The sequence below is a fragment of the Zophobas morio genome, unplaced genomic scaffold (genome assembly GCF_036711695.1).
Source record: "Zophobas morio isolate AGI-343-1 ecotype UQ-CSIRO unplaced genomic scaffold, CSIRO_AGI_Zmor_V1 ptg000049l, whole genome shotgun sequence".
Taxonomy (NCBI): domain Eukaryota; kingdom Metazoa; phylum Arthropoda; class Insecta; order Coleoptera; family Tenebrionidae; genus Zophobas; species Zophobas morio.
In genome coordinates, this window is record NW_026972154.1 from 1,890,099 (window position 1) to 1,916,838 (window position 26,740).

Below are 26,740 nucleotides of genomic sequence, written 5' to 3' on the forward strand. Positions count from 1 at the left end.
CCGCCTTAAATTGACACATTGAAAAAAATTGAACAGCCTGCGAAAAGTTCAAAAATTCAACATTTGGCTGGACCCCAAAGTTGAAAAACTACCCCAAATGAAACACCAAATATATGGCAGTGGAGGAAAAAAAATATTTGTTCCTCCACTGCCAAAAAAAAAGAAAAAAAAAGCTGCGACTAAATTGTGCTCAGCTCCAAAAAAAACTTTGAATAACTTGGAATAAAATAAAATTAAACGTTCTGAATCAATACAAATATTTGAATATCATAAATTTAATAAAAACAAAGCAAAATCCGAAGTAAAGTAACTAAGCTGAGCGAAGTTTGGGGCTCCTGGTCGCGACTGTTCTCCCCCCACGACGATGATTCTATCTATCTCGGCTATGGGGTAGAAGTCGACAGCGTTACGTCATCTCGATCGCCCCTGAATTCTATTCTAACCTGCATCTTTGTGCAGATGGCGCGATAAATCCCGCCAGCTTAAAGTCACTAGATCTATTATTACTTTTAGAAAGTACGGCAAATTGCTATGTGTTAAACAAAGATAGCGCGAGACTAGTAATTTTCGCTATCAAATGTAGGAACTGTCAAAAAAGTTTGATATGTTTACGATTTGAGGTTACGATAGACTGTACTAGAATTATCGAGTTAACGGACCGAAAAGAACACTATTCCAGTCCCAAAGTAACTCCAACCCTATACAACGAGAGAGCGTCACCGGTAACCGGCAAACAGTCGTAGAGGACGTGTTACCAGCAAAGCAATTGACAGCCAAATGACAGTAACAGGATCGCCATACTGGAAGCAAAAAAATACCTTGTGGCGAAAAGACGGGGCATAACAAAGACACAGTTATATTTCTATTTCATAAAAGTTACTAATTGCCACACACTTCCAAATCGAGTCACATTACGCCAGCTCGACTAGGAACCGCGCACTTCGCGTCCACCACATGTTTCTGCGTTATTTAACCTCAATTCCACTTATATGTTCAATTCTTATAATTCTGATATTAAACTGCAACTGAACAAGTGTCAAAGTTTCAAAAAGAGCAGTATACAACATTTAAATTCACCATACGATCTTGTGAAATTTTAAACAACAAATAATTCTTATTTGAGATTAAGATTGTACATCAGATAATTTATATGATGGAAACATTCATCAACAAAATATTTACAAAACAAAAAACTAGGAAAGATTTATAAAAACAAAATATCTGGTGTGAAATAAACTTGTGCAGATAGAAATTACGTGAGGTTAGAAACACAGGTTAGAAACAGCAGAGCATGAAAGTTTACGTTCAGTTTAAATTATACAACAAAGAAAATTACATGAGATTAATATTTGTCACACTTTATCAACGATTAAAATAAACAATTTACATATGTTCAATTATGCCACACTTTATCGACGATTCAAACAAAGAATTTATATGATGTTACATCATCCCATGATCCAAGTGATTGGTTACTTAAAACAATTTATTCTGAGGGTTTATATCGTGAACTGAAACCGATTCATAGCTTTGTTAAACAAAAGACCGAATCCTGACTAAGTGAATTTCATGACATCTCCTCACCAGTTAACGATTAAAGTCCTAACATCAACTGTGAATTTACAAACACTAAAACAAATTTACACAACGTGTTAGCGTCGATCGAAAGTTCGCATTTTTCCAATTAGAAGCTGGCATCGTCGTCGTTCCTCCCTTTTATTAACTACCAAACCAACTAAACTTAACACAGCTAACTCTAACTCAACCACGTGGTTTTCACTCACACCACACAACAGACACTGACCCTCTCTCCTCTCGCTACCAAGCCACCCTCTTCTAACAACCCTCTAACTAGCCATTACCAAGCAGAACTACCAACTACCTAAAAAGCGCCAACGTGCACATGGTTGCCTATGTTTAACGATTCTTTTTATTGTTTTGTTTTTCAAATTCGGTCACCACAGCACAGTGTACCAAGAAATTCAAAGGATAAGCCCCACCCACCCGTCCCATCTCAATTGTGATTAATCTTTTTCTCCTTAAATGGGACTTTTGTTTGACCTTGTATGGACACTTTGTGCATTCAGGCCATTTAATCTTTTTTCTTTAGCTTTGCAGGGGCACCGCTTGCACATTTTCTTACAACTTGAATTTGAACATTTATTCTCCTTACTTTAATTTTGACCGCATTTTATTGCTTTGGTGCCTGTTGTCAGTGGCGGTTCGTCCATGGGATCAATTGTATATTGAGGAAACAGCAAAATGGCAAAGGTATTAATAACAAAAACAAGAAATAAAAAATTGTGGTGACCAAAATTCAAATCAAATGTCAAATATAAACAACCCGCCAGTGTAGCCAACAGTAAGTTGTTTAAAAAAAAATGATCAAAGACAGCCACTAATTTTTGAAAGTTTGTCTTTGAGCATTTGCAACTCAAACATTAAAATTGACAGTGGTTTGACAACACAAAAACCATGGCTGTCTTTGCTCGTGTTTTTTATTACTCTCTAAATAATAAAGAAAACGCTGCAAAGAAATTTGATTTATTACAATTTTGAACACTATCTTACATCAGAATTTTTTTGATATACTCTTTCTCTGAATGGTGCGTCCTCACATGGCTCTTTAAATGCGACTTTTGTTTCCCCTTGTATGGACACTCTTTGCATTCATACCATTTAATATTGTCGTCGTCCAAATGAACGTTTCTTACATGCTGCTTTAAATATCTTTTTTCTTTAGCTTTGTATGGGCATTGCTTACATTCGTACCACTCAATGTCATTTTCGTCCAAATGCAACGTAAATATGTGCCGTTTTAAATTCCGTTTTTCTTTAGCTTTATATGGACACTTTTTGCATTCATACCACTTAGTGTTTTGGTCATCCACATGGTGTATAATCACGTGCCTACTTAAAGATGTTGTGTACTTGGTTTTAAAAGGGCAATTTTTACACTTGTGCCACTGAATGTCCTTTTCTTCCAAGTGGTGTATTTTTACGTGAGTTCTTAAATTAGAATTCTGTTTAGATTTGTATGGGCACTTTGCACACTTGTACCACTTAATACTGTGTGTATCCATGTGTTTATTTTTTATGTGGTCCTTTAAATATTGCTTTTGCTTCGTTTTATATTGGCACTTCTCACACTGAAATGGCATTACTTCGTCATTCATGTGTTTCGCAATTTCGTGTATCTTCAATAAATAGTCGTATTTGAATTTCATCCCAGTGCTCATAATTTCGTGTTTTGATTCATTTTTTGAACACGTTGTGGTATGTTGAAGCCATTTCAGTGAAAAGTGTGTCTCAAAACCGCACTTTTCACACACGTAGCTTTTCACGTTCCTTCCCTGGACTGATAAATCCCCATTTTCTCTTTTAAAGTGGTGACACTTTTCGATGTGTTGTCTCAAAATAAGTGTTAATTCTGTTTGAAAAGGGCAATACGTGCAGTCAAATGACTTAATTGTTGCGTGTTCACAGTTGAAGCCTGAAAAGTATGAGAAAACTTTACAATTATAGTCACTGTTGGGGGATTTCAAACAACCATCGAACTTCTTGAGGTATTCAACACCTGACATTTTGGTACACCTAAACTAATTACGTAACCTTTATTACTATTAAGCTAGTCCTTTCTTCCTACTTAATTTTCAAATTATCAAAATTTGAAGATTTTGTTTGGGAGATTTCGGACATAACCTCAAAATGTTAAGGAACTTTTCGTTTTTGAGGGTGGTAAAAAAATACAAAGTCCCTACACAAAAGAATGCGCATTTTGTGTAAAACGGACATTAATAAATGAAAATTTGGGCTTGTTTTTTAAAAAACGTCGGGCTGTTCACAAAATAAATCGAAAATATAAGCAGCTGTACAGGTTGGTCTCAATATTGTATTGTTGGTTGCCTATACTGAAATTTAATTTTCTTTTTGTAAAATTTTGATGAATGAAAGCAGTCAAGTCAACAAAATATTCACGAATACAATTTCATATTATTGAAGCCAACTCAAGATTAAAAAACAAATATTTAACAGACGCTTTTTTCATTCATACTGTACTATTTACCACCTTCTTCCATATGTGGCAAATTTATATGAACTTTTAAAACATATTTCCTCCTACTTTTAGATGAACACTGTTCACATCTATACCATTTAATCCTGTTCTTCCGTATGATGCACACTTATATGGTTGTTTAGCTTTATATGGACACTTTTCACACTTATACCACTTAATATCCTGTTCGTCCAAATTAAACTCGAATGTGACTTACCCCTAGAGGAACAACTACCACACTCATACCATTTAATATTTTCTCCTTCTGCATGCTGCCTATTAATTATCCACTCACGATCTTTATATAGTAAAGTAGGCTTTGATATTTTTGCTTTAAGTTGGATAAACTGATTTGATGATTTAGTTTTTTGTCTGTCAAGAGTCTCACTGACAATTGCTTTCAGCTGGATTGCCACTTTTCTACTTCATTTATTAGATCAGAATTATTAGACGGAATTTTTTAAGCAAGCAAACAAATGTTTTAATTTTGTCAGCATAGATAATTTGTGATTGTGACAGATTCACAGATCATTGCGACATTATTTAAAAAGAAAATGCCTAAAATAGTTTTACTGCAACAAAAAATTGCAAAAAAAAGATATTTTTTGTAGTTTCGAAAAGACAGGCCCGATCTTTCTTTCGAAGAAGTAACTATGAGGGTCTCGAACATATTTTCTGTAATGTGAAAATAGGTACGCTGTAAAATATTTTTTAATTTTTTTTCTCATGGGTGGGAACATCAACTGTGGCGAAAATTTTATCAACAGGGGACTAAAATTTAAAAACATCACTATCTGGCAAGCGAAAACCAACGGATTTATTTACAAATTATATGTCTCGGAAAGACCTGCAACGACAAATTTGGCAACTTAATGAAAAAAACGAATATTTCACTGTAGATACTCTTTTGGTATATTCTAGGGAACAGTTGGAATTTAAAGGGGGGCGAACCACATTATACAAAATTCTTAAGTCAATGGGTCATAAACACAGGGAAGTAAATGGTCGCAAAATTCTATGTGAACAAAAACATGTCGTTGCAGCCAAAATTACTTTTTTGAGAACATATTTACAGTTTCTAAATTCTTGGAAAAATTTGACTTTCGTATATTTGGATGAAACATGGATCTATCAAAATAGTTCGTCCATTCGTCGCTGGGTGCACGATACTGATCTAAAAAGCAATCCCACCAAAATTAAAAGTGAAGGATCAAGGTTTACTATTCTCCACGCGGGTTGTTCAACGGGGTTCTTGGATGGTTGTAATAATTTTTTAAATTCAAAAAATAATGATAGAGATTATCATAAAACGATGGACAGGACAATTTTTCAAAATTGGGTGGTTAATAAGCTCATTCCTGCTCTGGCAAAATAGAACCAAAAATGTGTGGTGGTTTTAGACAATGCACCGTATCATTCGGTTCAGTTGGATAAATCACCCACTTTTTCTAGTAAAAAATGTGAAATGTAAAAATGGCTCTTTAAAAATAGTGTTGAATTTGACAAAAAATTTTCGAAGAAACAGTTGTGGGATTTAATTAAACCCTTCAGAAACAATAGAAAAAAAAGGTATTTGGTAGACGAGACATTAAGAGAAAGTGGGCATGAAGTTTTTAGATTATCTCAGTACCATTGTCAATATAATCAAATAGGAGGATTTTGTAAGAACTATTACAACAAGCATAACCTTAATTAAAAAATATGGCTTGAGGCGCTTTTTAAATGTACTTCAAGCATGTAACATTTTTGTAAACATTGTGAAAAACTTATTTTGGCAGATTGGGAAAAAATATGGGAAATCTTTCGTACGAATCTATACCTCCTTTCATTATTTCGCTAGGTGGATCTGATTCAGAATCTGAATTTGAAAATGACGGTGATGATACAGATTTTCATAGCGGAATAATGGAAATGGAGTGAATTGTAGCTTGTCGGGGGGTGATATTTTTACGCATCTTTCGTTCTAAATTTACCAAGGTAGTATGTAGGTAGTATGTGAAAAACTACCTCACGTACAACAAAATAAGTATAATTTTAATTAGATCATCCACGTTGTTACTTTGCACCAAATTTTAAGCATTTTCATTTTTTTTGTAACTCTTCATGGACCTGGAGAAGGCGTATAGTAACGTTCTTATTAATAAGCGTTTGGAAATACTTAGTAAACGCAAATAAAGAGCACTTACGTAAGCATTAGTAATAGTTATATAGATAAATCATTCAATTTAAGGCCAGAAAAATGTTTCAGAAGAGCTAAACTCATCAAAGCACTAGAGCAAGCTTGATGTCTTTTACCAATCTTTTTAGTATTCTTAGAAAAGTGAAAAAAGAAGTTGTAAGATATTGAAATAGGCTGTTCACAAAGGTCGAAATTTCCATTTCTAAGAAGAGTGGGCGAGCAGAACGAACTGATGATTGAGAATTAAAGATGAGATGCTAAATGTGGCATGCGACAATAGTCGTACGTAGAACCCCCATTCATATAAAAAAAATGTTTAAGTGAAATTTTAGTGTTTGTTCCTTACATATGAAATAAACACTTACAAAAAGCCGAATGACTGTTTTAAATAGCGTAAAGTTTTATGCTTTCTAAGAAATGGATACCGTTAACTTGGTCATTGCTATTGAAAACTGAAAGTATCGGCAACAATGTTTATAGTTCTGGCATATTTGTTAACTTTTAATTTAATAAAACATAACTTAACGAAAAAAGTTCAGGGAATTTTTATTCTTCTGCATCGAATACCAACAAACTCACTAGATTTTCATGGCCAACCCTACTATATAAAGATCGTGAACGGATAATATGGGCAAAACCAGAGATTTCTTAGTAACCTAGATATGGTGATCCTATGCAAAAGCGAACATACGTTCTTGGCCAACATGTACACTATGCGTTTTGCTTTCCATCTTCTTTTACAGCATGGGAACGCAGGAGTATGATTTTGTAGGTCTTTGTTTAAACCTAGCAATTTACGATTTTGCGCAGTAAACCCTTAAATTCTGCTAGCGCAAGTCGGTTCTTAATTCATACAATCGCCGGTGCTTGTGTGTTTGTTAGTTTGTTCTAAGAGATTTCTTAGGTTATAAGATTTATATCACGGTTATAAGTTTAAATTGCATAGAATTTCTACAAATGGGTTACAGAGTGTGTGTTGTATGCAAAGAAAGATCTAATAATTATTTTGTTTCGCAAAAATATTACAAAGATTTTTAATAATCCCGACATGAACAATCATTGCATTTCTCAGGGATTACTAGATAACAACAAAATACAATTGATGAAGGCAATAGCGCAAATGTATTTAAAAGTCCGCTTGCATCACGAAGCAAAACTGGTAAATTTTGCTTCAAAACAGGCGAGAATAAGAAGTAAATTAGTAAAATACATTTTATTTAATAATGAGTAACTAAGATTACATTAAATCACCAATATTTAATAATAATGTTAATAAATTTATACCACAGCTGTACGTCTTTTTTCTTTTTCGTTTTAAGCTCTCAACATTGTGCATGCAAATAAATACAATACGATTCTCTATTTATGTTAGAAACGTTCGTGGCAACAAAAACTTTTGACTATAAGAAAATTGTATTATGTCATTTTTCAAGAGTTTCGCCGGTGTGAATGATAAAGAAAAAGTACGAAAAAAGGGAAGTCGACAGTCAAATTTATTCCAACGGTCTTGTCGGTGTAATATTTTAATCTTAACATTACAAATCATTTTGGAGATTGCTTAGAAACTTTTCGTTTGCCACTTGTTAAAAAACTCGAGTTTTGATTCTCTTTTATACCATTTTAAATCAGTGCGCCAAATTATCAACCAATGTTAACAGTCGCTAGAATTAGAAGAAGATAACACTAGTATGTAGTGTACATTACAACGAGTAAGAGAAAGACAGACAACTGAAAGTATGCCGACACTATTTTCATACATGTTCTTCCACACTTTGCTGCTCATAGCCATATCTAGGTTACTAAGAAATCTCTGGGCAAAACTTACAACGAAGGGGATTATACAACCAAGTGAACTGCTCTGAGTACTCCAAAAACGACATTTTGCGTGATTTAGAAACATTTTATATATATTACTATCATAATTGTGTTTTTTCGTACCTACGTTTGGTGTGGTATAATTAAAATCGGCGAAATACTGATAAATTAAAAAAACAGTCGTAACATAACCTCAAAGTTATCCGTATCCCCTGTAATGTAGGCAACCAATTCGTCACTGTGCTATTGTTATACCATGGCCGACTAGTATAAAGATTATGGCCTGTCCAAAGGAATGTCAAAGGTACATTACGTGCTGCCATCTATTAATAATTCAAAAACGACAAAAGAATTATTAACACCTTTTGAAAGCCACAAAGGCATTCATACCGAAACAAACCACCATTACACGTTTTGAAGTCCTATAATGTCAAGTCAAATTAAAATTTTGCTAAATTATTAAGTGTAATTATTAATAGATGGCAACACGTATCGTACCTCTTGGACAGGCCATAATCTTTATACTAGTCGGCCATGGTTATACAAAATTTGATTATTATTATTATTCAAATTGCTAAAACTTAAACCTCGTTTACTATATTAAATTGTAAAACGAAATTTATTTCAATGCGAAAACTGTTTTAAATACACTTGGCAAACTAAAATTAAATTGAACATAGACACAGTATTCTCTTGCAAATAAAAATAGACAACAAAAACGTTGTTGGAACTCTTCTTAATTCCCTCCTTCACGCTCACGCTGATTCGGAGGTGCGATTTGAAGTGTTCGTTGAGCTCTATTTGGAAATTGCAGTTCTTGCAGAATAAATTACTGCAAGGACTGCAATTTCTGAACAGAACTAACAATTGACGGCGGTGGCAGAAATCGTGGGAACTGTGGACAAAATTTTCGTTCTAAGTACACTTGGAAATAGAATCCACGTGGGCAAACTTAATCGAAAAATTCCAAAGTCGGCATTCTCGCTTGACTACATATGTTTTTCTGTATAGTAGGGCGTCGTATATGTGTCTTTGTTTACTTCAAATTTGCAAAAAATCGTCAGACGAGCAATAAATTGTAAAAAATTCAGTCATCGAAACATAACCTCAAAACGGAAATTCATAACTGGGGTTTTTAGACTAATAATGGATTTAGTGGTGCCGGTTTTGTTAAAAAAAGGCCGTTTGTAGCGTTGACCAAATGGAAATTCTCTGATTTAAGCTGCCGTTCTAATTTAATTGATAACTTACATTTAGACATTGTTACTTGTCATCGAGGAATCGGAAATGAATATGAAATGACAATTGACAAATGAATGCGTAGTATAGGCAACCGGCATTTAAGATTTGACTGGGTAATGTTGAAATTGACCATAGGCGTCTCACAATACAGTTAAATCCATAAGGTTGTAACCACTCGTTAAATTGTAAGGTTGGCATTACAGCCAATGGTGTTTTTCACATGAACAGATTGGTAACGGCGCATGTGTCAAAATTTGACAATTACGCATGAGAGAGTTTTATTTAAATATCTCACAGTTTGTTATTAAACCATATCATTGAAAAATGGTACCAACACGGCATATTGTGATAAATAAGCAGATGAAAATGGCACTTGCCAACTGCCACAATGAATTGAAACTTGCTTATCCCTAAGCATCGTCCCGAGAACTTGAATTCAAGCTTGCAAAATTTTTTCAGTATGTAGTTGTTCTTATACCATGGAAAGAGAGTACTATACTATGAGAGTAACGTATCGACATTCGGAACTTTTTCCATGTTATTACAACACGGTGGTCTGTCGAAGGACTTTTAGTTTTAACTACCTCAAGTTGAAAGTGTATATCTCGCTTTTTAGTACAACATTGTCTTTTCATGTTTTATACCCACTCTTTATATCCTACACAATACAACTAAATGTCCCTCATTAAATTCAAACACTGCATAAACTTTCCGACTTTCCCTGTAAACTTATCATTAATTCGTATCCTTTTCATAGTGTTCCCGATGTCAAGCCCACAAAATTATAACCCAACACCAATCTGGAGAACCGTTACAAGAAGCAAAGTGGAAACCAAAACAAAAATCGCAGTGGTATTCAAATTTGGAATTTAAAGATCTAACCTACCGTATATTTGACAAAAACAAAAAAAAATGAGTTTTTTACTCTTCAGGATTTGTTTATTTTTGCGAAAGAACATCCAGAATATACAGCAAGTTTAAATACTTTACATTGAGTATTAAAATCCATGGGATCCAGATCTAAGAAAGTTAACAACAGAAAAATAATTGCTTTTTGGTTATTTGGTCTATGTGTTCCCAATGTTTCTAACCACTCCTGTAACAGTTAGTTTAAATAAGCAGTCAAATTATTTTCAACATACGTATTATTTTAGCCTCTGAATTTTGTGAAGTTCCATTTTGTTCATTATTACCACTAAAATCCTCAGGACGGAGGAGCATAGCCAGACCTATTGCCTTCAACCAAATTCCTTGTACACTTTGTAAATAATAAGTAGTACCAAATATTAGAGTTATTAAAGATAACGTTAAAGACTTGTTGGTGTCCCATTTTTTTGATGAAAAATTGGTCATCCGTTGCGACTAATTAAGGTGATCTACCCATTATAGACAATTTTGGTGTTGCTCGCGAAATTGATCATTTCAGCCGAGAGAGCTGGTCCTTCGAGTCATATCATATCATAGTTAGCCACACATATAATTATCACGTATACTCATGTACAATAATTTAAACAAATTCTGAATATCTCAGTTATTCCCCATCTGTAAAGTAATTTTTATGAAGCAGCAACAATAAATAAATCAATTCACCTTGTTTTTTTACCAACCCAACATTTGATTTCATTCGTGACCACAATATTTTTGGCTTCATTTTATCGTAATTCGTAAACGTATCAACTGCAAGTCTAAATTACAGGAGGTGGCATTCTTCTTTCTACAAATGAAAGATAAAACACGTTTCTATTTATCGTTGCTCTTGTATCATAATTACCATGAAGACTCAGGTTATCCTGTTTTCACTGAAAATTGTTTATCAATTTTTACAATATTGCGACAAGTTACAATGATAATTATGAAATAACCTGTGCAGGAGTGCAAGAATTGCAGTGAAGTCGAACGTAATCATGTGTCGCGAATACATGAATGAACTGACATTATATTGACAGGTCACCAGATATGTCACCAGGCTACTAAAAGACAGATTTACACTGAATAATTTTTTAAAATTTACACTAGGGAGTGGTTACAACCTTATGGATTTGAGTTTACACAATTTTCAGCTCCAAAAAAGTCCTTTTAAATTCTCACAGGTCTGTTTAATTTCAAGAGAGAAGTATACTTTCCCGAATGTAAGTTTTTTTTTTATATACAACTTGTAAAAATGTGGTTAATATTACATCAAAATATGTTTCGCAATAAAAGAATTAGTCGCAACACCAACTTTGAAAACTGAAACCATTTTGATAATGTTGCTGTTCGGCGAAATTTTGCGAAATTCTTCTATCTATGAAAAAAACACCTTGAAAAATTAGAAGTGGGGAAAAGTAATAAACGTAATTTGACAGAAGTTCATATTTTTATAGTAATTCTACGGCGACATTAAAAGTTAAGTCAGTCTAATGGATTTGTCGTGCACTTAAGCGATCAAATGTAAAATAAACTAATTTTATACAGTTAATATTATTTTAGGAAAAGAAGACGACTGGGTATGTTTTCCATGTTTTAGCGTTCAAAAAATTTCAGAAAGTAACTTCTTAAGTTTTCTCTTGTGATTTCGAGCGTTTTTGGTAGTCCGCGGGCTAGAAAATACCTAGGAAATCTTCAAATTTTAGCTACAAATCATATTTTGTCGAAATTTAGAAGTTCTGAGCTACATTTTGACTTATTTTGACGATTCTGAATATTTTAACGCACTTGCGATATTCAGAATCGATTTATTTCGCGAAAAGGAGACGACTGTAAAAATATATTATTACGAATAAACTCATGCGTTGCCCCGGTACGATGTCTATGGGTTTTCTCGCGGGTTTTTAGTATGTACTGCGATAATAGCGCCCGGACGGCGTCCGCTAAAGAAAAGCCTGGAAGCGGAAGTCGCGATGGGTACTGCAGAAAAACCTCGATCGTGGGATATCTAGGAGGGAAAGGTGAGTTTAAATAGAGGCCACCTTTCTTTCAACATGATACTAAAATATGTTTTACTTTTTTTATTTTTTGAAGAGAAATATAAACTCAATTAAGCTCCGCCCCTCGTCTCACAACGAATACAATATTAAGCACAGTTGAGATGGAGGATAAGCCCCACCCATCCTCCCTCATCTCAATTGTGATTAATTTTTTTATTCGTCGTATTGAAAAGTTTATATTTCTTTATAAGAAATTACCATGTGAAACTAATTTTAAGTATCGTGTTGTTGAAAGAAAACCATATATATATTTAGAAAAAGATGCCGAAGAATTTGCCCCACCCTCCCATCCCAGTCCCAATTGTATTTAATTTTTTATTCATTGTGAGCCCAGAGGACGGAACGATGCTTAAAAAATGTTTCATGTGGTAATTTCTTGAAGAGAAATATCAAAGAAATATCAATTAAGCTCCGCCCCCCGTCTTACAACGAATACAATATCAACCACAGTTGAGATGGGGGATAAATCCCACCCACCCGCCCCCATCTCAATTATGATTAATTTTTTTATTGGTCTTCAGACGGGAGGCGGGGCTTAATTGAAAAGTTTATATTTCTCTATAAAAAATTACCACGTGAAACATGTTTGATGGATCGTGTTGTTAATAGAAAACTATATATATATTTAAAAATCCCCGCCCCGACGATTCCAATTGTAATAAATTTTGTATTGGTTGTGATAAAATGAAAAAACTATTGCGAACTTAATAAAAGAAAGCACAATCATTTAGTATCACTCGGTATTTTAATTTTTATAGACAATTTATTCTGGGAAAATTTATTGTTTCATTTGAATTACTTTATTCAAAAATTGTTTTTAGCGCGATATTTTTAGTTTGTTATCTCAAGTAGAAGAATTGTTGTTTTTAAGTTAGTATCTTGTCATTAATGTGTAACAATGTATGTGTCCTATTTTTTTCTTACCGAAGAAGCGAATGGCTGCTTCTTGTTTTCTCGACGTTTCATGACCAAAATAACTGCTCCTGTACTTGTGGTTTATGAATCTACTTTGATTTTATTTTTTTAAAACCGTCTTGTTCTTTGGACATATAATGCAAATCTCCAGAAGCACAATCGTGGTCTAGTGGTAGCGCGCCCAGTTCGCAGATGAATGGTCTGGGAATCAATGTCGGATTTCAGCTTTTTTATTTATCAAATATTAAGTTAATATTAGATTGCACCTACTCAAATTGATACAAGTGTCCTTGCTTATAGCTTTTCGGCCTGTCTGTCTGTTGGTAATTATATTAGACAGAAAATCTCCGAAGCTACTAGACTGATTGTTGTCAAATTTTAGACGTAAACAACATGGTACATACATATCAATCTATTGTAATAAATATAAAAATTTAATTCGCAGCTACTATTATTGAAAATTTGTAATCTCTAATAATAGAAACTCGACAACTAGCAATGGTAATAAAATCTAAAAATTCTTGACAATATTGAAATAGTTATTTTGTGATCTTGTTTCCGCGATCACACAGAGAAGTTCTAACCTTCAAGACCTTTCAGTGGTAGGAATCACCACTATTTTCACAAGCAAAGTAGCTGACGACCTGCGAAACCAGTGCCCTGTGTAGAGCTTCGGATTCTCCCAGCTGCAAGATGCATAGTATCTGTAGTACCAACATTGGATTGTCAGTTTTCATAAATTTCCAAAGCAAATTCGTAGAATGATGCGTCCTAGCGTTTAAAGGCCAACAGAACTGGTATGTTACGATGAGATTGCAAAAATTATTTTCAGTTTGGTCGGAAAATTGCACATTTTCGGGATTAATTTAATAATATTATTTAAACAAATTGAATTGAGTTTTATATCTTTATCTTTGTAGGAAAACGGTTTTAGGTTTAATTATGATATTTACAGTACAGATAATGGTAACTATGTTTAAATATTGTTTATTATGTCATGATAATTTCTCATTGTTTTATATTTGTCAAATATATGAATCACAGACCCCGATAAATTAAAACTCAAATCGTACTTATCCCGTTTTCACACTTTTTGGAAAAAATGAAAAATATCCACTTTCTTCGTGTTCACAGCACTAACGTAAAACATTTTCACTAATACTTATTTGTTAACAATAAATTAGAAATTCGCGAATACGTGCTACTTTTAAGCCAAAACGGAGCTCCGAGTGCTCTGATGTTGCTGCCAAAATCAACACTGATACAAAGGATCGAAAAACTCTATCTTTACTCAGATGGCTCACATGACAGTGACGTTATCGTACGTCACGATGAGATTGCAAAAATTATTTTTCATTGCATATTTTCGGGGTTAATTTAACAATATTTAAACAAATTGATTTGTTTTTAATAACCGCATGTTTGTAAAAAAGCGGTTTTCGGTTTAATTATGACATATTAATAATATTCATTAATTTCGGCGTTGATTTGTTGGGTTACGGACTCACCAATCCCTCGGGAGGATCAACTACTCACTCCCTAAATAGTGAACCCAAGAATTTTTAATAGTTTCACTAAAAAAACACCATAAAACCAAATTATTGGAAAGAACTCACCACACACACACTAACGGCACGAATTCCGTTTTCAGAGTCAACATGTCAAGGGCACAGAACACATTTCTACTTCAAAGATGTCTAGAAGGAGCTTCACTAGGCGGTACATAATACACTCGTAAACAATCGTAATAGTATAGGGTCATTTACGAGTAATAAGGTTGAGAGTCTAATATGAGGCAGGTTTTAAGTTTTTCGGCATGCCGGTGTGGTTCTGTATATTGAAATTATGAACGCAAATTCTTATTTAAATATTATTCAAACTAATTTCCCATTTTTACTCGGAAATGTTAATTTCGAAACACGACAGAATTTATAGTTTCAACAGAACTGTGCTCCTGCGCACTATCAGGGTGCGAAATTACCTAAATGTGACCATTTATAAGATGAAAATTAAGATGTAACGCATTTAGATTTTTTCTAATTTCGGAGGCTTCCACGGTCGGAGTCAATATATGATCGTTTCGCACACTTCCGTTAGCCCAAAAACTTAGTTGACACGGTCCCAACCCGGAAAACGATCATATTGTGATAACCCAAATACATCCCGCCTTAAATTGAAATGTGAAAAAAAAAATGAAAGCCCGCGAAAATCAAAAATTCAAAAATTTGGCCTGGGCTGTCATCGCCTGACACGTCATCTCGACCGCCCCTGAATTCCATTCTAACCTGCATCTTTTGTGCAGATGGCGCGATAAATCCCGCCAGCTCGACTAGGGACCGCGGACTCCGCTTCAACCACGTGTGTCTATGTTATTCAACCTCAATTCCATTTATATGTTCAATTCTTATAACTCTGATATTAAACTATAACTGAACAAGTGTCAAAGTTTCAAAAAGAGCAGTAAACAACATTTAAATTGACCATACAATCTTGTGAAATTTTAAACAACAAATAATTCTTATTTAAGATTAAGATTGGACATCAGATACTTTATATGATGGAAACATTCATCAACAAGGTATTTACATAAAAAAAACTAGCAAAGATTTATAAAAACAAAAGTCTGGCGTGAAATAAAACTGGCGTAGACTGTGTAGTTTACGTTTAATTTAAATTATACAACAAAGAAAATTGCTGAAGTTAAAATTATGAGATAGAGGAATATTTTATGGGGTAAAAATTGCAAAGCTAACAAATTTACATGAGATTAATATTTGCCACAGTTTATCAACGATTCAAACAAAGAGTTTACATTATGTGCAATTATGCCACACTTTATCAACGATTCAAACAAATTTATACGATGTTACATTATACCAAGATCCAAGTGAGTGGTTACTTAAAACAATTTGTTTTCAGGGTTTATATCGTGGACTGTTTACCCCAAACAAAACACATGATAAATAAACAGAAAATGTATCAGGGGTTGCAGATAATAATGATGATAACTGCATAAGGAGAGAAATCTTTAATCCCCCTCCCCTCCCCGTCAGTCCACGATATTATGAATTTTCGACAGTGGGGCAACATTAACATTAGGTTAATTTAACTGCCGTAAATGAACTATTAGCAATCTTGTGTGAAGAATTAAGAAGTGTTATAATCTAACACTTACATAAGTGTTATACATATTAGCATCCAGAAACCTCATTCATAATGAGACAAACAAAATCAAACGAGTCCTGGCTAATAAGTGAATTTCATGAAATCTAGCAAGTATTTATCTAAATACATCTAATGTCTGTTAAATTGTGTTAGCACCAGTTAACGATTAAAATCCTAACATGAACTGTGAATTTATAATGAATAAATCAAATTTACACAACGTTTTAGCGTCGGTCGAAAATAAGCATTTTTTTCGATTAGAAACCGCAAGAATTAGCTATGCATGTTGGGGAAACTGTGGCGGCCTCGTCGTTACAATTAATTGTCATTAAAAAAAGGCTTCCTCTTTTTTATTAACTACCAAACCAACTAAATCCAGCTAACTTATCGCGTCTTTTCACCATGCTTTCACACACAGAACCAAACCAACGATGAAGCTTTCACCTCTCTACCAAGCTACCATCTTCTACCCTACCAACCCTCTAACTAGAATCCCCTAGCGAGCTACCAACTACCCAAAAAGCGTTAACGTGCACATGGTTGCCTATGTTTAACGATTTTTTTTATTGATTTTTTTTTTCAAATTCAAATTATTCAAACGTGATTTCGCGCTGCTGTTAGAAATTTTCAGCGCGAAATTTTAATTCAAATTCGGTCACCACAATATATAGATTTTTTCTGTTGTAAACTTTAAAAGTGAAGATGCTTTTTTTCAAAATTATGATGTGTAACTCTGTTTAATAATATTCTTAAATAGGTAGGTACGTCTACGAATTATTTGCTAATGTATTCTGATTTGTGTTTCCAATTCTGTGACTATTATTACTCGTCAAACGTCCTGTGTAAATTTTAAAAACTGTCATACTGCAATAGATTAGATCCGAAATTTCAATGTATTTTATTTTTTGGAATAAAATACTTCTTCTTTAAAGTGATTTATAATAGGAACGGTTAAACCAACCTGAGTTCACCAAGATTACCTCGTGAATCCAGTCCAACCCAAATAACCACAACAGACGCATATTAAGTACGTCTAATTTTGAACACTACATAACAATGTAATATTTTCAAACTCTCACATAAGAAGATATGAAACGTAAATAACAATTTAGGGAAAACCATCCAGCTCTCTACTACGTGTTTTAAATTCACTTATCTACGTTATTGAAAAAAATTACGGTGTTTCCCAGATTTGTTTTTTTTTTCTTAGGGCTCAATTTAATTTTAACCGAGACACGACACGGTAGATCTTCAAATATGAAAAAAATGATTTCAGTAACTGTTATCCTAATTTATTATTTTTTCTAAGTATAAGTGTGTGCAAATACTTTAGTGATTTTTTCACACATCTTTGTCCACAAATAAATGTCCTATTTGGTATTTTATAAAAAATTAAGAAAAGCCTGCATCAAATACATAAATGACAGATTTGACACTTCGTAAAATACAATTTTACATTGAAAACTTTTTAACTCCGGTTTTCTTCAAATATGGACAATTCAAATGTAATTTGTAATTAAATTTAAAAGAGCGATTATTTAAACAACAATGAACCGCATTCGACGCCACCGTCTAGTTTCAACGAGTGGAATTAACGCAAAATCAGTTTATTAACAATTTTCTAGTTTAAACTGTTGTAAACATGTGACGGATTCGTCAACACGTGCTATTTTTGTTTTATTTTTTTAATTCTCAGACTCTTGATGATTCTAATACCATTTAACAACAATAATGTAAATGTTTATAGGTCCACGCGGACAGTTTTCTAATTTGTTCTCAACTTAACAAGTGTCGGATTTAAATGTTGTTTATTGCTCTTCTTGAAACTTTAACACTTGTTCAGTTGTCGTTAATATCAGAGTTATAAGAATTGAACACATAAACGAATTTGAGGTTAAATAACACAGAAAACGTGGCAAAAGCGGAGTGCGCGGTTCCTAGTCGAGCTGACGAGATTTATCGCGCGACTTAGCCGGGACCCAACTGCGAGTTTGCGACCGTAACAGCCTGCTCTTCTAGGCATGTTCTTCGTGCTAGGCGGCAATGGTTGCGATAGATAGAAGCACCGTCGCGGGGGGAACGGCCCCGACCGGTAGCCTCAAACTCCGCTTGTGCTAGAACGCCCCTATGTGTATTTTTGTGCTCTTGTTGACTGCCATAATTTTAAATTTGACACTACACACCCGTAATAACTTGTGTAATTGCATGCAGTTACTTTACTTCAGATTTTGCTTTGTTTTATTAAATTTGTGATTTTCAAATATTTCCATTGATTCAGAATGTTTGATTTGATTTCATTTAAATTTCATTCAAAGTTCAATTAGTTTTTTTTTTTTGGAGCTGAAAAGCGATTGCGATTCGAGGACACGTCACGAGTCACCCTCGCACACAGCTTTTTTTACTTTTTTTTTGTCAATGGAGGAATAAATAATTTTGTGTCCTCCATACATTTTGTGTTTTATTTAGCGGCTCTTGCCAACCTTGGGGTCCACATTTGCATCTGAACGCATCCCGCCATTTTTCAAAACACAACGTAGGGTTCCCTTTTGTCAGACAATTACAGCCAAGGCCAATTTTGAATTTTTCAATTTTTCGCCTTGTATGTTTATATTTGTGTTAATTTATCACTTTTTTTTTCGATTAAATTTGCATTTCATTTTATTTTTTGGGAAGAAAAATAAAGGATGATATTTTAATCAATCAGGACTAACATTGTATTTGTTCAGTTCAATATCATAAATTTCAGTTTCAAAATATAACAGCCGAATTGGAAAATCTATTATTATCGATTGTTATCACTGACACTCCGAAAATTCCCAATTCTCTTATCATCTCACCGTATTAATCTGAAACTTGTACTTCCAAAGTTAAAACAATTAACTAAAAACTGTAATAACTAGGTTGTTTTAAACAACAAAGAATTTAAAAAATGTTAAATCATAATTTTTAACTTAGATACTAATTAAATAGACCTGAGTTCATCAAAATTACTGAATCCAAACCCAGATCATATAAACAAGACACACAAGAAATATACACAACAGACGTACATATATTAGGCACTATCGAAATCATTAAACCGTGGTTTTAATACACACATCGCTGTGAGAGGATTATCCGAAAATATACATCCAACATTCAAGTCACGACACGCATAAAAGATAACACAAATTAGTAATAATCAGTTTATTAGCGATTTTCTAATCGAAATGTCGTAAACGTTTGGCGAGTTCGTCCAGTTACTTTAATGACGATAAAAATTCCAATTTGAATTTTCGACGTGTATGTTTGGTTGCATATACTCCAGAAGATATCTTTAATCATTAATGAACTTATGTATTTAACACGATATTTCTAAAGCGAAATCATACATTTATTAACAAATTAATAAGATATTTGTTTTCCCATTTTGGATAATCAGGGACATAATTGCTACAAGATAACAAACAAACACAATACTAAAAAAATGTTAAGCTCTTTATTGTCACAGTTGGAACATTGTTCATTTTTTATTACTTCAGTTATTACTTTTTTAAATTTCTCAATCTAAAAAATTCTAAATAACAGAGAATATTTATATTTCTGTGAACATCTTTCACCACTAACAAAGTCTTGACTTTGATTTTCAAGAGATTTCAAATAGGATTTATATCCATCCCTATGACATCGTCTTTTACATCTATATCCTCCTCTTTTAAACGATTCCGCTTATGACTGCGCCTATTCATGTGCTTTTTAAAATCATACTTAGTCTTAGTTTTATACGGACACTGATCACAATGATACCACTTAATATCCTTTTCGTCCACATGGAGCCTATTTATGTGATGTTTCAAAGCAGAAGCCGACTTAGCTTTATACGAACATTGCTTGCACTCATACCATCTAATATCCTTTTCATCCAAATGACGCGCAATCACGTGCTCTTTTAAATAAAGCTTGTCTTTAGCTTTATATGGGCACTGGTTGCACTCGTACCACTTAATATCCTGTTCATCCAAATGTCGCAAAATCGTGTGCCGTTTCAACTGCTCTTTCTGTTTAGCTTTATACGAACACTGTTCACATTCATACCATTTGATATCTTTGTCGTCTAAATGTCGCGCTTTCATGTGTTCTTTTAAAGTCGTCGTTTCTTTGGCTCTATAAGGACAATGTTTGCATTCGTGCCATTTAACATCCTTTTCTTCTAAATGTCGCGCTCGTATGTGTTTATTTAAAGTCGTTCGCTCTTTAGCTTTATACGGACAATGCGGGCATTCGTGCCATTTAATATCGCTTTCGCTCAAATGTCGAGCATTTATGTGCCGATTTAAATTTCCTTTAACTTTAGCTCTGTATGAACACTTGTTGCATTCATACCATTTAATGTCCTTTTCGTCCAAATGGTGCAAATTTATGTGGACTGTTAAATGTGAGTTATGTTTAGCTTTGTATGGACACTGCGTGCATTCATACCATTTAATGTATGGTTCACCAGAGTGGTGCTTGCTTATGTGGCGTTTCAAAAACGGATTTCTTTCAGTTTTATACGGACACATTTTGCATTCATACCATTTTATATCTTGTTGGTCTAAATGGCGCCGGGTTATGTGACGCTTTAAAAGAAACTTTAATTTCGCTTTGTATGAACATTTCAGACACTGATGCCACTGAATTTCGTCGTCGGTGACGTGTTTGGCAATTTTGTGTATTTTTAAGGAGTATTTAAATTTGCACTTGTAGGCACAGTGGTCGCACGTGTACCAAATATTCTTGTCGGAATTTGGTTGATTATGGTCTAGACACTGCACACTATGTTGAAGCAATTTGATCACCGAGTGTGTTTCAAAAGCGCACTTTTTACACACGTACGTTTGAATATTGTAATCTACATTTAATGCTACATTTTCCGGTTTAATGATGTGGCTTTTTTCGACGTGCTGTTTCAAAAAAATTGTTAGTTCGGTTTGAAAATTGCAATCCTTGCAGAAATATAGTTCAATGGCGCTGTTTTCGCAGTTGAAATGGGTTGATTGTGGCCAGTGCTGTCTGACGTGGTTTTCCATAGAAAAATTGATGTGGGGACAAATTTTTGCAAGGGGGCTTTCAGATTTGGCGCTCCAAGTTCACCTGAAACAGTTAACTTGTTTATTACAACGTAGATTCAAAGAGTATTGTGTTACCAAAGTTTTGATTCGATCACTCACAAACCTAACCTCAAAAGTGCTTTCTTTGCTTTTCGATTTATATTTAAAAACAGCTGTTAGTGACGTGGTTTATTAAGAAAAATTATTCGTGTTTACAACAATTAATTGTAATTAGTTAGTGTATTTGTACATGAGAAAAATTAAAGATTTGTGCTTTTAGGTTATGTAAATTTAAAATTGACAACTTGTATTATGATGTGTAGGCAACACACAATACACCTTACAGCTTGACACCATTTTTAATTTTAACAGTACAGTAGCGGTCATTTCTACGGAACCACTCGATAAAAAGTCAAGTTGGTAGCCCTGTCATCTAGTACTTTACGCCGAACGCAGTTGGTAGCGGTAGTTGACATGGCAATCGAAATTAGCACAACACGAATGTTTCGGTTGCCCTCAGCTATGCCGCACTGTATCCCGTGCAGACTGTATGTTCTGTTCATCTATTTATTAAAATAAAATATCTACATTGACAATGGGGCCATCTAACCTGTCAAATTTTTGACACATATGTTTTCCCCCAGAAACCCGTCAAGGTCACTTACACCAAACAAATTTTGAAAATTCACACTAGGGAGTGGTTCTATAGAAAAGATCGCGACTTTACATTAATAAGTCAGTTGAATATGTCGTTCAAATATTGTTTATTTTGTTTTGTCTTATTCCATTCTTTCAAAAATAAAACACAAGGAATTACTAAAATTCTTTCAGACTGTTTCAAGAACAATATAAGAGAGGTTCACGAGGTTTTTTCAAATTCTTTCGAAAATAAAGCAAATGGATCTGAAGATTTCGCATTCTTAAAAAAAAACACCACCAGGGAACCCTAACATTCTTTAAAACACTTTTAAAAAGAAGACACCAAGAGCCCTCAAGATCTTGTGAAATTCTTTCAAATAACGACAGGGGTTACAAAGATTGTTTTCAAAATTGCTTAAAAATAAAACACAAGGGGCCTTGAAGTTTATTTCGCTTCTTAAAAGAAGCACTAGGGGACCATAAAATTATTTCCAACACTTTTAAAAATAAACCATCAGGAGTCCTCAAGATTTTTAAAATATTTTCAAAAATAAAACACAGAAGGTTCTTAAGACTAAAAAAATATATAACACAAAAGACCCTGAAGAAAAATGATAACGTTTTTTCAAATTCTTTCAAAGACTGAACACGGAAACTCTTGGATTTTATTTATTTATTTTTTTTTTTTTTTTTACCGGACTCTAGGGGCCCCGGATCTTTTCATAATCTTTCAAAAACAAAACACAATGAGCCTTGAAGACTTTCTCATATTCTTAAAAAAGGGCACTAAGATTCTTCCAACTCTTTCGAAACAAATATCAGGTGTCCTCGATATTTTTTTAGATTATTTAAAAATTAAAACTCTTTTATTGTAAGCTTTCTTCAAGTTTCAAATAGTAAAAAATTCGTATGCAGATTTATATTTGATGTTTTACGCGTAATGAGAAATCGTTTTCTGTTAATAATGTTATTTGTTTTATGGTTTAGGTATACAAAAAACTATCGATTACGCTTTAACGACCATTACACTGCTTAATAATAGATGGAAACAGTTTTTGAATTTAAAAAACCGATATTATTCTAATTAATGTCTACGTGCTTCTGTTCAGTGTGGGTTTTCTTCTAACACCCAAAGCATTTTGTGATACAAGATGAATTGTAAGATTTCTGTAATTAAGGCGCAAATTTGAATAACTTAGTGTTTGTAGATGACGATTATATGAAGATTTGTCGGTTTTTAGTCATCGATGTGTACCATTTAAAATGTGTGCAGTTCGTGCTATTTTCGTCCAAACTGGGTGTAATTTTTGCAGTGATCCTTCAAACGTACCAATTTTTAGCTCGATTCGAAGTCGATTATTTCGTTCAGGATGGGCCGTCATATTTCGTCGCATTATACGTAAAACGTCCAAAATTTTGCCACTTTACAAAATTATTTTTGGGTTCATAGATACTAACCTGTCTTTTAGCACAACCTTTGGTAACAGAGACGGTACAATCCATCGCAGAAAGCGTGGAGCAAAATAATCCCCAAAGCATCATCAAATCCGTTCCGGAAAGAGCAAAAAAAAGTGCCTTCTACTCCTTCATTTATGTAATTTGGACTACGATGACTTCCGTACTAGTGGCAATTTCGCTAATGACTCCAACCAAAGATGACGATAATCTTTTCTTTCTTTTCAAACTATCAAACATGTATCTGTCAAAATGGAACAATTTTTTTAAAATTCTTTGCAGGTGTTTCACTATTCCCTTAAGTTTCGTGGGCGCGACTATAGCTTGCTTCAACTTATTGTACTCGTATCAAGTTGTCAATCTTGAGGTTCAGAGGTGCCTGCAACAAATAAAAAAAAATAACGCTACAAAGGCAACGAATCAGAGGGAAATCACCAAAAATCTGAAAAGTTTCTTAAGTTGTCTTTCGTTCAGTGAGAAGTAAGTAGCGTCAAATATGAGCATTTTCTGATGAAAATCTGATCATTTTCAGTAGTGCCTGGGAGGCAGTAAAACGGACGCAGTTTATAATTTTGCCCCTGAAAATTATGGGCTCTGCGTTTATGATGAGTATCGTCGTTTTTTACTTTTGGGTAAAGTCACGGTGTCTTTTATTTTTTAAGTGAAAACCAAATTAGTTTGAGAGTTCGCTAAGGGATCAGTACTTTCGTATCTGTGCGATAACGATTATGTCGTTCACTACACTCTTGGGGACTGCAGGTATTGGTCAAGCAATCGAAGATTATGTAAGAACAGAAAATACAGTGACCAGACGAATTAAAGAATCGTTTCTCTGGCTAGTGTCAAAATTTGATTTTTTAATATTTAACAATTTTTGTAGAAGATTGAAATATCCAACGCATTAGTTGAAGTCGAGTGGTACGACTGGGACGAATCCAACAAGAAAATGTATTTGATGTTGCTGATACATTTGTCGAAACCGGTTAAAATAAAATTTTCCGAAAATATTTCCGTTAACTATGAAATGGGGGTCCAGGTGAGTATGTCACCTGAATGAAAATACTGGCGAAAATTAAATTATTTGATTACAGATGGCAAAAACTTTTTTCTCCACGATTTCCGTGATGGAGAGATTGCATAAATCAAAGTCGGGCAGATTTTGAATCTCGAATTTTGCGACTAATAACTTTTAACTTATTTGTAGCTATGGTCGGCTAAAACTTTGTTAAATAATTTTTTGTATGTCGGTAATTGATTTTCTGAGCAGTCATCGATACATAATGGGCGAACAATAAAAATTTAATTGAGGCGAGTCTTGTAGTTATTATTTGTCCTTTATTTGTAACAGAGTAGTTATTTCTGAAGATTAAGTAGGAATACACTTTAGAGCATGAATGGTTATACATATTTACCTTTTGGTGATGATCCAAAAAGTTGCATCGGTAAGTATTAGAAATAGAGATACAGTATTTTTAACTCAAAAACAAAGCAAAATTTGAATTAAAGTAACTGGATGCAAATACACAAGTCATTACGGGCGTGTGGCGGCAGATTTTTAAAGTTACGGCAGTTAACCAGAGCACAACAAAAATACCCCTGGGGCGTTCTAGCACAAGCGGAGTTTGGGGCTACCGGTCGGGGCTGTTCTCCCCCCACGACGGTGATTCTATCTATCGCAAGCCTATCCGTACAGTATATTACACATCTCTAGGACGAGCATGCCGTCCGAAACTAGGCCATTAGTATTCAATATGAAATTTTTGAACTTTTTTCGACAATTATCGAAAATTATATTTTCGAATTTTTGTAGATTGCGACATCAACAAGTTGTTTTCGGCTTCAGTTCTTCTAAAATTCCTACCGTTATTTCAGAATCGTCAAATAAAATGTGACAATTTTTAGAATTTTCAAAAAAATTCGATTTGAAAGCGAATATTTCGAACATCTTGGTCGGAAAGCATTTGAACGTTATATTTTTCGACTCAGCACGTTAACATCTACATTCTAGATAGAATTTTTTGCAAATTTTTTGGCATTTTTTTGTAGATTGCGACATGTAGAAGTCGTTTTCCGCTTTATTTCTTCGAAAATTCGTACCGTTTTTCAGAATCGTCCAACTAAATGACAAATTTTTGAATTTTTCAAAAATTTTGAATTTGAAAGCGAATTTTCGAAAACCTTGGTTCCAAAGCACCAGCACGCTATATTTTTAGAACGAGCACGTCGACATCTCTATTCTAAATTTTTTGAGGATTTTTAGGCAACTTTTTAAAATCTCGATTACCAATATGAAATTTTTTAACTTTTTTTACCGTTTTCGAAAATTACTGAAAGGGATTTTTTTTTGTAAATTGAAGTATGTAGAAGTTATTTTCGGCTTCAGTTCTGTGATAATTCGTATCATCTTTCCAGAATCGTCAAATAAATTTAAAATTTTTAGACTTCCCAAAATATTTGGATTTCAAAGCAAATATTTTCGAAAATCTTGGTACGAAAGCATCAGTACGCTGTTTTTCGAATCACCACACCGACATCTATATTCTAGATTTTTTGCGCATTTTTAAGCAACTTTTCGAAAATGTCGATTTTTCAATACTTCTGCCTTTTGAGCTTTTTTGACAATTTTCGAAAATTACTTACAGGGATTTTTTGTAGAGTGCAACCTCTAGAAATCGTTTCCGGCTTCAGTTGTTCGAAAATTCTTACCGTTTTTTCAGAATCGTCAAATAAAATATGGCAAATTTTTGGAATTTTCAACAATTTTGAGTTTGAAAGCGAATATTTCGAACATCGTGGTCCCAACTTTTTTCTACCGTTTTCTAAAATTACTGAAAGGGATTTTTTTGTAAATTGAAGTATCTAGAAGTTATTTTCGGCTTTAGTCCTGAGATAATTCGTATCATCTTTCCAGAATCGCAAAATAAATTTAAAATTTTTAGACTTTCCAAAATATTTGGATTTCAAAGCAAATATTTTCGAAAATCTTGGTACGAAAGCATCAGTACACTGTTTTTTGAATCACCGCACCGACATTTATATTCTAGATTTTTTGCGCATTTTTAACCAACTTTTCGAAAATGTCGATTTTTCAATACTCCTGCCTTTTGACCTTTTTTGACAATTTTCGAAAATTACTTACAGGGATTTTTTGTAGAGTGCGACCTCTAGAAGTCGTTTCCGGCTTCAGTTGTTCGAAAATTCTTACCGTTTTTTCAGAATCGTCAAATAAAATATGGCA

General features: G+C 33.7%; 2 protein-coding genes and 2 long non-coding RNA genes across 4 annotated transcripts; all 4 read right to left on the reverse strand.

Moving 5' to 3' along the window:
* Nucleotides 1-2,563: 2,563 nt before the first annotated feature.
* On the reverse strand, nucleotides 2,564-3,888 carry LOC135142610 (zinc finger X-chromosomal protein-like). Its single transcript, XM_064074350.1, has 2 exons — nucleotides 3,551-3,888; nucleotides 2,564-3,493 (listed from the first exon to the last, which is right to left on the reverse strand). Exons 1-2 carry the CDS (start codon nucleotides 3,582-3,584, stop codon nucleotides 2,568-2,570), a joined length of 960 nt encoding a protein of 319 aa, XP_063930420.1. The 5' UTR covers nucleotides 3,585-3,888; the 3' UTR covers nucleotides 2,564-2,567.
* A 4,763-nt stretch (nucleotides 3,889-8,651) lies between these two features.
* Nucleotides 8,652-9,483, reverse strand: LOC135142657 (uncharacterized). The gene is made up of 2 exons (XR_010282580.1): nucleotides 9,303-9,483; nucleotides 8,652-8,946 (listed from the first exon to the last, which is right to left on the reverse strand). It is a non-coding gene; the product is annotated as an uncharacterized LOC135142657 (long non-coding RNA).
* A 723-nt stretch (nucleotides 9,484-10,206) lies between these two features.
* Nucleotides 10,207-11,334, reverse strand: LOC135142592 (uncharacterized). The gene is made up of 3 exons (XR_010282564.1): nucleotides 11,065-11,334; nucleotides 10,884-11,007; nucleotides 10,207-10,835 (listed from the first exon to the last, which is right to left on the reverse strand). It is a non-coding gene; the product is annotated as an uncharacterized LOC135142592 (long non-coding RNA).
* An 8,484-nt stretch (nucleotides 11,335-19,818) lies between these two features.
* On the reverse strand, nucleotides 19,819-21,765 carry LOC135142602 (zinc finger X-chromosomal protein-like). Its single transcript, XM_064074341.1, has 2 exons — nucleotides 21,505-21,765; nucleotides 19,819-21,451 (listed from the first exon to the last, which is right to left on the reverse strand). The coding sequence occupies exon 2, from the start codon at nucleotides 21,385-21,387 to the stop codon at nucleotides 19,975-19,977; it is 1,413 nt and encodes a 470-aa protein (XP_063930411.1). The 5' UTR covers nucleotides 21,388-21,451; nucleotides 21,505-21,765; the 3' UTR covers nucleotides 19,819-19,974.
* Nucleotides 21,766-26,740: the final 4,975 nt, after the last annotated feature.

Bases quoted from the DNA above. Each gene is read 5' to 3' on its own strand.
- LOC135142610 (XM_064074350.1), bottom strand. From the start codon at position 3,584: ATGTCAGGTGTTGAATACCTCAAGAAGTTCGATG. The intron at 3,494-3,550 runs GTTGTTTGAAAT...CATACTTTTCAG, and splicing joins ATACCTCAAGAAGTTCGATG to GCTTCAACTGTGAACACGCA.
- LOC135142602 (XM_064074341.1), bottom strand. From the start codon at position 21,387: ATGGAAAACCACGTCAGACAGCACTGGCCACAATCAACCCATTTCAAC.